The sequence below is a fragment of the Leuciscus leuciscus genome (genome assembly GCF_965113295.1).
Source record: "Leuciscus leuciscus genome assembly, chromosome: 11".
Taxonomy (NCBI): domain Eukaryota; kingdom Metazoa; phylum Chordata; class Actinopteri; order Cypriniformes; family Leuciscidae; genus Leuciscus; species Leuciscus leuciscus.
Genome location: NC_138735.1, coordinates 32,934,174 through 32,948,030, shown reverse-complemented (window position 1 = coordinate 32,948,030; position 13,857 = coordinate 32,934,174). Strand labels below are relative to the sequence as shown.

Genomic DNA, 13,857 nt, shown 5'->3' with positions numbered 1-13,857 from the left:
ATTCTAACTGATGCCTTGCAATTCATCTGCAATTAAACTAATATTTATTACATTTATGCAAAATATAATTTTGTATTTTTCTTTTGATTTATTGATTTATTTTATTTATATAATAATATATAATCTTCTTCCAGGGAGACCTGATCAAGTATTATGAATTGAAATGTGACAAAGAGGTTCATATTCAGAAAAAGACACAAACCGTTCTGAATTGTGAAAATATTTAATGTCAGACAAAGATACAGGTTTTCGTAAGCTTTATATTTCAATAATTTGGGGTATTTGACACAATTAGCATTTAAATTCATAAACTCTGCTTTTTCTAAATTTTACATACAGCACAAAAACAACAACACGACATGAAACGAGCTCAGTCTCTGTCTAGACACCAGCGTATGTGCCGTTATAGAAGAAAGGCTTGTCTGAGACACAGTGACCTACGACCTCTGGAGTCCATCTCTGAACCTTCGGCTGGCCCTTCTCATCTGGCCTCACGATGACCGTGCTGCGGGACGCTAGCGAGGGGTCCTCGTCAAAAAAGTTGAAGGGACGTAGGAAGAATCCCACCGAGTTTCCTGGAGTTGCTGTGTTGGGAATGTCTTCAGAATGAGGAATGTGTAGGAATCCCACCGTCACCCAGGCAACCAAATCCTGCAAAGAAATATGCAATTGTCAATTGTGCATTTTTAGATTCTTGCATATCTTTATCTAGTAATTTATAATCAGGATTATTATCTTAAACACTCTCTCACATTATTATATTAAAACACATTTTCGTTAATCTGTATAAAATAAGATATAAAACCTTAAAGGGTTCATGGCATGAGAAATCAAATTTGCCTTGATTCTATGATATATAAGAGGTCTTTGTACTATTTTAACATGCTGCAAGTTTCATAGCTTAAAACTTTCTCATTATAAAAAAAAGCATTTAATTAATAAAAAATTTCGGAGCAGATTGTTTTGTCAGCGAGGCAAAGTGTACTACAGAGTTTAGAAAGAAACTTGTGCAAAAAACGTTATTAATATTATAAGTGATCAAAAAATAAATAAATACATGTCATGATCCCTTTAACTTATTTTTAGTTAGTTGCCAAGGCAGACCTGCCAACCTGTACGCATTTTGCGTAGCGGATACGCATTTTGACTTCAAAGTACGCTGGTACGATTTGTCACTCTAAACTACGCAAAAACCTGGTGACGCCTCTGTGAGACTGAAAATCGACACCAATAAAGATTCCCGCTCGATCCCCCTTCCACTCCCGCGGCCGCCGTCTGACTGATGTCATAAGCGAGGACAGTACAGTACGGTACTTCTGACTCCTGAAGGTAAACGGCCTGGGGTCGATGTGGAAAGTTGATTGTTGAGTTAACTTAATCTTATGGATTCGATGATCACACAGATCGCATGGATTATCTTAAAATACTCCGTTAAGTTATTCATGGTCACTCAGAAAAGAGGAAGACATCATTCAGTCATGCAAATAATAAAATGCTCAAGTAATGCTGAACTATAAATCTTGAAATCGCTATGGCTTAGTGATTCTGAAAGTGCTGTGATTTGTGGATTAGCCTGGAGTCTGGAGAAACAGGCGTTTATTTATTCATTCATTCTCAGTGTTGAGAAACGTATGTGTTACGTTATTGTGTTAATTATAACTAAAGTACCTAATTATGTTACATATTTATTTTGTATGAAAACTAGCGCGTTAGTTACTTATGGATTAAAAAGTACCGTTGTATCAGTGCTGCGCGAGCTCTCTCACAAACACGGACGCGCGCACACAGACATAAGATCATTGTAAAATGAAAATTGACGGGCTAAGTTTAAATTTTGTTCTTGCTTGTTTTTTTTCTGTCAAAAAGCATTTTGTATTATCCATCCCTGCTTTTAAAATTCGTTAAATGACGGACGTTTTACTGTTACAGGACAAGTTCGGTATTTTACACTTAAAGAGTGGTCAGGGGTGTTCACTGATATGCTCACACAAAAATCGCTGCAAAAGATGCTTTCCAACAGGTTTTATCGTAGTTTTTCATCCAATACAAGTCAATGGAGTTGGACAAAAAGTACGATAAAACCTGTTGGAAAGCATCTTTTGCAGCGATTTTTGTGTGAGCATATCAGTGAACACCCCTGACCACTCGGTGAGTTTCACGTCTTTGTAAACGAAAGTTTAATGCGTTTTAGGAAGGATTATTCCAGTGCACCTATGCAACCATTGTGGAGGTGGGGGGGTGCTACCACAGAAACCGAAAATTCTCGGGCCAGCAGCATTTGTCCAAATTTCAATCTTAACCATTGTATTTCATCAGAAACGATCTGAAAACAGGGCTTTAAGTGTAAAATACCGAACTTGTCCTTTAACAGCCCTCATTATATGTCGGATTCGGAACTTATACTTTATATTATTTTTAGAATAAGTGATTCGTTATTATTGGACTCCTGTCTATTCATGTTAAAATGTTTTATATAAATATGTTTGTATTGGCTAACATTTATTCAGCTAATGCGTGTCCTGTTTAAAATGTGCAATGTTCAAATGCAAAGACAGCACGTCACAAATAGAAGCCCTTTTCCCTGTGGTATTTAGTATCATATTTGGATATTGGAAAATAAATAAATTAGCTTAATTGTACACAATGTTCCTATGTTTTTATATTTTTTTATATTTTATATATTTTTTTTTTTACTGTGTTCTAGGGGTTTCTTAATTTTAGACAAGTTGACCAGCACACATTATATGCATAATGTAATGTGCATATAACATTATATGCATTTTAGTACTTCAACTTTAATGAAACGAAAATGTTAAATGTTTGCCAACCTTGCGAAAAAATTTTGCATACCGACGACCGGGGGTCAAAATTTTTTCGCAAGGTTGGCAAACATTTAACATTTTCATTTTCAAAAAAATTTCGCAAGGTTGGCAGGTATGCCAAGGTAACATTTAACATTTTCGTTTCATTAAAGTTGAAGTACTAAAATAAAAGTCAAACTGAAAAAAACTGTAGACATAAAAATAAACAATTACTAAAAATTACAAAAAAATTAACTATATATAAATAAAATATATTAATAAAACCTAATTAACAATATTAATAATAATGATAGCAGTATATTGATACTAAAATAGCACTGCTATCAGTGATCTGTTTGTTGTTTATGACACTGAATTCAGTAGAATACTTATATTTGTTTTTTGCAGTTCTGATGACATCACTTTCTTTTCCTACAGCCATGTGGTTCATCTGATTAAATATCTGATAATCTAGCAGTTTGGCATATCAAATTGTGAATAGGTACTATTTAAATTGATGCCATTCAAATATTTTTATAGTTGGTACTAGTGTATCGTCATCGCATTTTATTTATGTACCTGTGTAAATGCTGACTATGTTGTATAGTGTTTACTTTTAGTGCACGTGAGGACCTGTTTGGGCTGCGCAAGCTCTATTTGCAACTGGAGGTCAAGTAATTCTACAAGTCTCAATCTGTGTACCTGGTTAACAATGTTTTCATTGTTGCGAATGTATTCCTCAAAGGAAACAACAGGCTCCCAAGGGTCATTCTGGGTGTAGATGCTAGTGCTGGTGACCTCGCTGTCCTTGTGTCTGGTTACAGCCAGTGGGTATCTGCAATCAACAAAATCATGAAGATTTGCTTAACTGCACCACAGAATGCAAATAGACAAATGTTTTATAACTTTTGCATTAATTGCGAGAGCCTACCTTGCCCAAGTAATACCATTTTCTTCCCTCCAGCCCCGGGGCAAAACACTGTTACCATGTGAGTTGTACTGGATTCGATAGCCCTTCTTATGCCCCCACTTGTTGTTTTGATTGGGATTGTAGAAGTGCAGGTATTTGGGAAACTTCTTGCCAAAGCGGAAGGCAGCACTACGTTCAGTTTCATGCTGCGTCCTATGCAGCTTCGATTGCACAACGGTGTGTTCTGGGCTCCAGGGGTTGGTAAAGTTAACATATTTCAGATCAATGGATTCAAAGCTGTTGTCCCTCCCTGTTAAAATAGACAGAGCAGGTCTTTATTAAGTGGAACACATTATGCAATCAGCTCCAATTTACCATCTATTGTGTTGTAATTTGCACAGAGATCACAAAATAGATCAGATTGAGAAATAGAGTTCAGATTGCACACCGATATCAACTCACCTGCAATGTCAAGGTCCACTTTGTAATGAATTAGATGGGTGTGCAGGTTCCCAAGTACATAGTTGTAAACCCTGGTTCCATAGTTCAATCCGTTTTCCGTGAAGAACGTTGCATGGATATACCCAGTCGCACTCACTCTAGACTCCATTACACCATTCTGATAGAAGACAAAGTCCCAGATGTAGTCGTAGTTGTACACGGTCGATGTGGTTCTGATCACCAGAACGTGATTTTCCAAGCCTCCATAGAAATTAAAGCCTCCTTGGAAGTTGCTATTGAAGTGTCTTCTCAGAGGAATTGCAGTGGTCATTTCAAAGATGCAGAGAGCATTTCTGTAACGCACAGGTTTGTCCGTATCATAGTAATGGTAAAGGTCTACAAAATGAGCAATTTCTGGACAGTCGATCCCAGGTGCCAATTCATAATCCGAGGTGCCCATCGCCCACCCGGCATCAATGTATTTGGTCTGCATGGCGGCCGGTGTATCTCCAGAATAGAAAGCGATGGCTTCCTGCAAGCTGATTTCATAAGCGATTCTCTCCCCGTTGAAGCGAAGGTCAAAGATCTGCAACCCAGCCGAAGAGCGAACCCGATAGGCAAAAGACCATCCAGCATATTCCACAAAGTTCTGATCCACCTGGAATCTGCGGCCTTGGGGTTCGACAAGCTTTGCTCCATGGATGTTCGTCCGTGTGTTCATGTGTCCGCGGGGAATGTAAGTAGAGAAAAGATCCTCTTCGTCATGCTCCGGCAGCTTTAATTTAGAGATCGTCCCTTTCTCGTACTTCTCCACAAGTTCCTCCACGCTATCGAAATACTGTCCGTTATACCACACCTTCTCCACAGTCCACTTATTGTGATCCAGGTCTTTGTGGTTAACGAGGACCTCGAAGCCCACGGGGTGGATGAAGTAGCCTTCCACAAACTTCTGCAGCATGATCCACGTACGCCTCTCTCCTGGCCCTAAACCTCGAGGAGCGATGTCCGAGAAGGTCAAGCAGCGATCGGTGCAGTTGCCGAAAGTAAACCCGGTGCTTTCCTGCAGAATCTTATTTGCTTTAGCTCCTACTTTCTCCAAAACCCCATTCAGGTGCTCGTACTCCACAGAGGAGATCGGCCTCGACTCGAAGCGGATTAGGCGCTCACCCTTGAACGTCTTCAAATGGTAGGACTTTGGGAAGGGCAGGGGGCCAACGACAAACTCTGTTACGTTCGGCTCCATTTGGTTCCCAAACTGGACCACAACACGTGCCTGCCGGGAAGGTTTCGCCTGTCCTCTGTCCAGCGCACGGAGCGCCTCGTGTTTGCGAGGAACATGCAGCTCCATAAGGAGAATGCTGTTCTTCTTGAGGGACTTGTCTCGCGCCGAGGTGAGGCCCAGCTCGCTGCAGGAGTATAGGTAGTCTCTCACGGCGTTCATCTCTCGGGGAGTGAGATCGGCAAACATCAAAGCTCCGTGTTGAGCCCATTCCCGTGTTCTTGACGAAGCGGAGGACGTTGCTAGAGATGCCAGGAGCAGAATCCAGGAGAGCCACATCTTGGCCCCTGCAAAATGAACAAGCAACTCTTAGAACATCTCATATCTTTTTAGTTTTCAGGTGAAATCTTTGTTTATAATAAGTGTGCTATTGTCCCCATCAACCTTAAACAAGCTACACCAGCCATGCTAGTTCATCAGCTACTGCTTCTCGACCAGTTACTCAAACACCAAACCAGCACTAAACAGCCTAGATCAGCATAAACATTCATTCTGTATCTTCTTCTAAAAACAAAAATTCCAACTCTAAGCTTTAAAACTATGACCACCAAAATCTGCACACCTTCTGACTTGATTTTATGCTAAAATTCCCAAATATCCCATAGACATTGTCGGTTTAAATAGGCCAAGACTCTTAAAAATCCAACTCTATCTATCTATCTATCTATCTATCTATCTATCTATCTGTCTGTCTGTCTGTCTGTCTATCTAACTATCTATCTATATATCTGTCTATCTGTCTGTCTCTATCTATCTATCTATCTGTCTGTCTGTCTATCTATCTATATATCTGTCTATCTGTCTGTCTGTAATTCTCTATCTATCTATCTATCTATCTATCTATCTGTCTGTCTGTCTGTCTGTCTGTCTTTCTGTCTATCTATCTATCATCTATCTATCTGTCTGTGTAATTCTATCTATCTATATTCAAGTACATAAGTATGTCTTTCAAACATTTCAATCTAATTTTAGCCGTGCTTTTAAGCAGATCTTAATATTTTTAGAGCGTCTCCCTCTTTGAAGCGGTGCGTACTTTGTACAGAGAACCTGTACCAAATTATAGGAATAAAGATACAAGGGTGGTGTGAGCCAACACCTCTCTCTTCCTCGGACTAAGATGAAAAATAGATTAACCATTATGCTGTATTTAACTACCCCACAGTCGTTCTCCAAACTGAAATGGGCTGTTTTGAAGCTGACATTGATTTTCTGCCACCCAATAGCAGTAAAATTTTACATAGTCTTCTTGTTTTTTCTTTGGTTCCATATTGTCACAATCTATTTCTAACATTTTCTCCTGCAGTCTCGATTTAATTGCACTATTATGTAACCCTCCATTGCATGAAGGTCCAGTGACTCACCTTGTAATTAGAAAAAAAAGGAGCGACAAATGATAACAGCACATATTAAAAATCAATAAATGAGCTTACCTTCAGTGACTGTTTCCAAGTTTGCAAGCTTGATAAATTCCCTGGAAGCTGCTACAGCTGCAATGTGTTGTTTCGATCAGCCAGTTGGTGCAGTGCTCTTATGAATTGTACTGCTCTGATGTTTCTGCTTTTATCAGCCACCCACTGCTCTTGAATGGAAGGTGATTGGCCAGCAGAAGGTCATAAAACTTCATAAAACAGAAGAACAAAGGCAAAAGATGACACTGCATGAAAAGTGTGATTTTCATCAGTTAATGTCACTGTGTAAATAGCCGTGAAGGTTTAATGGTCACCCAGCTAGCAGGGAACGTTCTTAGAACTAACAGTCCCTACAAGTTTGGTTAATGTTCTGAAGAAAACATTTGAATGTAATGTTTAACAAATATTTTAAGGATGTTTTCTCATTTTAAAAAATGTTCCTATAACGTTAAATGTAAACTAAGATATAACATTTTAACTGCAACATTCAAAGGATGTTTTGGGAATGTTTCTGAGGTAACAAGTTGTACAATGATCTCAATATAACATTGTCCCAATGTTCCCTGATAACAAAAGAAGAACATTCTCTCTGTCACTTTAGGGAAATGTTTTGAGGATATCATTGAGAGATGAGATGTTGAATGTTCTTTATAAAATGTTCTTGTAATGTGACGTGTTAACAAAACTAGAACATTTTAAATGTAACATTTAGCAAACTACACAATTATTGTTAAATTGAGCTTTGCTGGTCAGACAGCAGGCCAACAGGGTTCACGATGGAACATATGGTGCGTTTAAGTCCTCCTGGGAAGTTTGTATTCATAAGGTTTTACAATTTTTTTTATGTTTTAAATTAATAAAGCCACTGTAAACTTTATCATCACATATTATATTGTTATATTTAATGCTATCATATTTTGTGCAGGCATTAGCTTACTTCATTGTTACTGCTGAATACCTAAGTATAGTGGTATTCCACAATGTTTCTCACTGACACACCCCTAACTCTTCAAGATCGGGGTTAAAGAAAATCCTGAGCTTCCTACTCATATTCTCATCATTGTGGTGGCGTTCAACTTGTAAATACGATCTTTATGACATGACTTGAATGCACCAATAGCTCTAGCTTAATTAGGGACAATCCATACAAGCACTCTTTGCTAAAATACATTACAGACTGTCACAGTGAGAAGTTATTCATCCTGTATCAACGCTAAAGGCCTAACCACAACACCTTGGAGTATCCATGCTGTTAAATAAAAGTCTGTAGACAAGGGTTAGGGTTAGAGTTAGGGTTAACCTTAACCCTTAATTTCTAACCCAGACCCGGTTTCACAGACAGAGTTTAGATTAAGCCAGGATTAGGCCTTAGTACATTTAATTAGCTTTTAAAAATGTGCCTTAGAAAAAAAATTTAATAAACATTACTGGTGTGCATCTTGAGACAAAACAATGGCACTGACATATTTTCAGTGCAAGTTGCTTTCAGGTAATACAGCTCAAACGTGCATTTTAGTCTGGGACTACAGGCGTAAGCCTTGCCTGTGAAACCCGAGGTATATGTTGCAACTTGTATCGAATTATGCCAATGTTAGCAAAGTGTTGCGTTGGACAGATGATTTACCCTAAACCAACAGGTTGTGTAACAGTGCCACACAGGGTGAAAAGCAAGTTGACATTATTAGGCATAAGAGTGTTTCTAAAGGAAAGGTCAATCATTTGTTAAAGTGCAAAAGGATCATTATGGGTCACATGAATGTAACTAATGTCACCATGACACCAATCCATTAGTTTTTCATGTAGGTAGGTATACAGAATGTTATATGAATACATATGCAATGTTTTCTTTGTTTAATATATAATATGTTTGCTCTTTTAAATTGCTGTTTGGCAGAGCAGTGATAAATATATGTTGTTATATACTGTATGATATATAAGTTATTGTAAGTTTAATTTTTAATCATGCACTGCAATGAAGACACCATTTAACCAATTGATTAAATATAACAGCCCGCTTACAATTACAACTAAATAAATAGCATGTACACATTTTTTCATATTCTTTCTTTTAAAGGAGTCATAACCTAGTATTACCTTGGATACCCACGCTCTATTATAGTCTTTCAGGCCCTTCTAAAAAAGAAAAGTTTAAAAAAAAATAAACAGAGAGCTCCTCTGACCCTTATTTCTGAAGGCATTATTGTCTCGCGAGATCTGATGCGATATTTTGGCTGTCATGGACGGTCATTGTAATAATGCAAATGAGGGGCGCGTTGATTGGTGGCAGGAAGGAGGGGGGTTGACACCGCAGGTAACGCTTCAGCATATCATTCCAAAATGACATCATGGCGCAAGTTGTGAACGTTTCTGCATCTTTCACGGTCGAGTGCGTACTTCGAATCGGAATTCAGTAATGGCAGCGCTCGACTGAATATGAGGGGGAGAGGGGCAGGGCGGGCTTCCTGCAGCATAGGTCTGCGGTGTCCATATATGGTATATCCAAGTCGGCGCAGAAATTAACATCACGTATTTGAGTGCGCGTGCACGTGAGCTGGTTTACGAACCCAGGGGCTTCACTTTTGAAATATCGGCTTCCTGGCTAGTGTATAATCGTTAGGCAATCATAACATAAATTTTTTCTCGTGGAAAAGTGAAAATTACAGGTCATGACTCCTTTAAAACATGTCATCTTTTCCACATGTTCTCAGAACATTTTTAGAGCAAAAAAATTCTAGCTGGACAGGAACTGCCGATAATCAACATGGAAATGGCTTTGACTGAGAGTTGGTACTTCTGTAAATCGTGGGCTAATTACTCCAATGTAGAGAAAATCTGGAAATTGAGATTTGTCTTAGGTAAGTAAGGACGCAAGGATCATTTGCATTCTGTGCCAATAGAAGACACACGAAACATTAATTATATCATAGAGGATTTATACAGAACGTACACTGTAAAAGATAATGCACTTTTAACTTAGGCTATAGTTGAAACAAGATGATATTACTTAATTGTATCTGCTCTGTTGACATTACTCATTTTTATTGAGTTTTAATTACTTTCTGTTATGTACCTGTTATGCATTGCTTTTTTGTTCAGCTAAAATGTGGTTCATTTGCGCATGTGCTATAGAGGAGAACACATGTGGAGAACACAAGCACTTTGTTCCACCGCGGGCAATTTCAACAGATTTTTGCGCTCTTGTTTTGTGTTATTTACTTCGACAATCTTGAAATATGTAAAGGAAAAATGGTGTAATTGTAATATAAACACTGTGAAATGGGCCGTGAAATAAACACGTCTCATTCTGATTGTCACATACTGAAAATGTACCAGATATATCTGGAATATTTATTTTAGTGGAAAATATTTAATTCTGTGAAAAATAATGTTAACTGTTCTGATACCCTTTTTGGATCTGTTCTTCACGCAGGTTAAACGAAGTGGAAATGCATATGCAGTGGGCATGCAAGTTTCAATGACATTACTGACAAAAGAGGACATTTACTCAAACATTATAGACTCTACATGCTTGCCTGACAAGATCATCTTCTCTATCATTCCTCCACAAAGAAAGAAGAGCCGTTCCTTCAGTAAGAAGAATGAAAGAACGAACGATGGCCAGCACTTCTCAAGCACTATACCCAAAGCTGATGAAAATGTCTGATTATAATAGCCTACATATTTATAACATTTGTTTATATATTACTTGACTTAAATACACAAAAACACTGTGTATATAGTAACTTGTGAGTAAGCAAGTAAAGTTATAAATAATGTGGTGTGTTGTTACAACCTCTGGCTTGAGCTTTATTGACCCCTAGCATAATTTGAATTGTTTATTTCTTCAGCTTTCAGATTTCTGCTAAAAATCTACAGCAAGAGATTTATTTCTCTGGACATCCATAATTCACATTTCATGGAAAATCGCCAAATCCAAAAAGTGATTGTCTGGCAAAAGACGAAGTTTTCTTGCAAAAGATTAATACACAGGTAGGCTGCGTGTTTTATCTTCTAATTGAATGTTTAGACTTGTGTATTTACTTGTGTAAGATGTTTGAGGCTGTTAATGCTAAATTATGGGGTTGCAGATTATTGCATTATTTCTGCCATTATCTAAAAGCTGGCTGGGCGAAGAAAAAAAAAAAAAACATAAAAATATATTTTTTTCTATTAAGATATTTATTGTTAAGTAAAAATGGCTGGAAAAGTGTAAAGAATTCGAAAATGTGAAGTCTGTGTCATGTTCTGACAATAAAGAGTATTTTAAAACGACAATTAACAATCTGGTTTCTACAACTTTCACTTAAACTGGAAAGAAAGAAAAATTTGACATTTATCGTGATAATTATCGATATCGACAGATGGAAATCTTTATGGTGATAAATTGCTTTGGCCATATTGCCCAGCCCTTCTGAACACTTAATTTTTGTGTTTTAATAATCAAGTTATTTTGTAAATTCATCTCCATTTTTTATATCCGATAGAAAGCCACTTCAAACCTACGATCCCGAGGCGGCAAAAAGACATCTGATGCCCCGTCCGAGACCGTAGCCTCAGGCTTACTTGTACTTGCTGTGTGCTTGTGTGTTTTTTAATGCTATCTTACATTTCATCCACATGTTCCTCTTAAATGTCTATTTTCTTTCCCTATAATATGTTCATTCATGTCCTTACGCTGTAGCCCATGATATAAGTTACATGAATAACCTATACACTATTAGTTTGTATGGCACATATATTGTTATATCTTAACAATTATCATATACTAATATGAACCATACATTTATTAAATATTAATATTGACTCAAAATAATATAATTGCACAGGCTGACTAATAGCAGCAAATATATCTGCCAATCAAAAATTAAGTTGTGGTTTCATCCAATAGGTACTGTGGCAAATTCATGGTGGTTTTATTCATGTATTTAGAGATATACATGAATAAACATTTACATATTATATGTTAGAAAAAGCATTTAGGTAATTTTGCAGATATCAGGAAGGATATTAGAAGGTTTGTACATTTTTCTTTCTGCCCAATTCCATAGTCATATTATCACATAATTTCCTGTACACTTAACTCAGCTTTCCCTTAATCATATCAGTATTTTTACAGAACAATGCTTCTGTAAGTTTTGGGCACACATATTGAAGCAGCACTATATCAGTTATACAAATAAAATATAGAATATACAGTTTTTGCATACTTTATGCAATGTTAAGTTTTAATTGTATATCAATGAAATTAACAGAATTATGTACAATATACCATAATATATGTTGAATAACATTCTGTAAAACCATTATGGCAAATATAGCTGCACATAGCAACATCTCTAATTCAAATGTGATAAATAGTCAGATTATTAGCAGCTAAAAGTTTGTGCACTTTTATATTGCATGTTATTGTATGTTTCCTATAGATCAGGCACAATGTTCACACTTTCTGGTAAGACAGATAAAACAAAATGTGTGAACAGGAAATAATGCAGTGGATATTCCACAGTTATACTGTTGATGAAGTCAAACATCTTAAAGATATTTTCTAAGGTAAGTCCAGTTGAAGTCCCCCTCCGGTGAAAATCCAGCTGTTTATGTGTCTATGTGGTGTTTTTAATATGCTTTAAGACAAAGCATGTGTAAGTTCATAAGTCGACACCATTGCTGAGTATTTCCTCCTTAAAACTGCAGTGAATCGTCAACCAGTGGATCTCTGAGCTGAGTGAGTGAGTGGAGGCGGGGCTCATTTGCATATTAATAGAACCACGTATACTAAATGAGGCAAGGGGTGTCGAGTTACATTCAAGATATTCGAGATATTTTAAGACATGAAAGAAAAAAACTAATTTTCTTTCAAAGAAAAAAACATTTAAATATGTAATTTTGCTGATCAAAGATGAGTTTGATAAAGTTTTGATACAATTATAGACTACAGGAGGACTTTAAAATGAAAATAGTATAAAAAGGAATTAAGAGAAAAGACCAGGGCCCGTATTCATAAAGAATCTTAATGCAAAAAGTAGCTCCTAGTGACACAATTCTAAGAAAATTCTTAGAAATGTGGGCGTTTACTCTTAAAATTAAAGAAAAAATCCTAGTAAAGAATAAAGTAATACAGAAAGCATCTTAACCCTTAAAAGAGGTCTTAAGGTCAAAATTGTTAGGAGCACGAATGAGGACTTTTAAGAGGCTTAAGAGTTTCTTTAGCAGAGGAGAAAATGGCAGAAAGACGAAGAGGGAGAAGAAATGTGTTGCAGACAATGAATAACAGTGAGTTAATAAGACGCTATATTAGATCGTGCAGGGATCATGTTTGTGACTGATCTTATTAGAGACACGCTAATATCTCCAACACAGCACAGAAATGCCATAGCGCCAGAAATGAAAGTAATCACTACATTATGATATTTGGCAGCTGGGAAAATTCCATGTTTGATACATTAAAACCAACATTCAAACCACCACTTAAATAGACATGCCAGCAATCAGTGGAAAATAATTGGAAAGAGTGGAACAATTTTTATCATTCTAAGCCAAGCAAATACCTTATAGGAAATTAACAGCATGCATGATACATTATTACCATACCATGGTAAATAAAAATAAAAAGGATTTATATACACATATATAATGTGTGTGTGTGTGTGTGTGTGTGTGTGTGTGTGTGTGTGTGTGTGTGTGTGTGTGTGAGAACGGTCAAATAGGAAAAATTACGCATGTAATTTCAAAGTGAAGGCTTAGAATAGACCCTATACTTAAAATCACTTTTTTTTTTTTTTCTTCTTGGACAACCAACCAATCACAGTCTTCAAAAGATTGTGTCATACATAGCAACGGGGTCAACCCCGCCTCCTCACTAAGATGAAAGTTTTTGTCTTTTCCTTACTCAGAGTTGCTCTCAGATCGGTCCCGAATTGCTCTTAAAGGTCCCATGACATGCTACTTTTTGTAGGCTTTAATATAGTCATTAGTGGTCCCTAGTACTGTATCTGAAATCTCTTTCCAAAAATTCAGCCT

The 13,857-nt window shown here is 37.0% G+C and overlaps 1 protein-coding gene across 1 annotated transcript; it reads right to left on the bottom strand.

Annotated features, from left to right (window-relative positions):
• Positions 1-204: 204 nt before the first annotated feature.
• On the bottom strand, positions 205-7,019 carry aoc1 (amine oxidase copper containing 1). Its single transcript, XM_082184740.1, has 5 exons — positions 6,862-7,019; positions 4,174-5,718; positions 3,733-4,021; positions 3,504-3,636; positions 205-651 (listed from the first exon to the last, which is right to left on the bottom strand). Exons 2-5 carry the CDS (start codon positions 5,708-5,710, stop codon positions 382-384), a joined length of 2,229 nt encoding a protein of 742 aa, XP_082040866.1. The 5' UTR covers positions 5,711-5,718; positions 6,862-7,019; the 3' UTR covers positions 205-381.
• Positions 7,020-13,857: the final 6,838 nt, after the last annotated feature.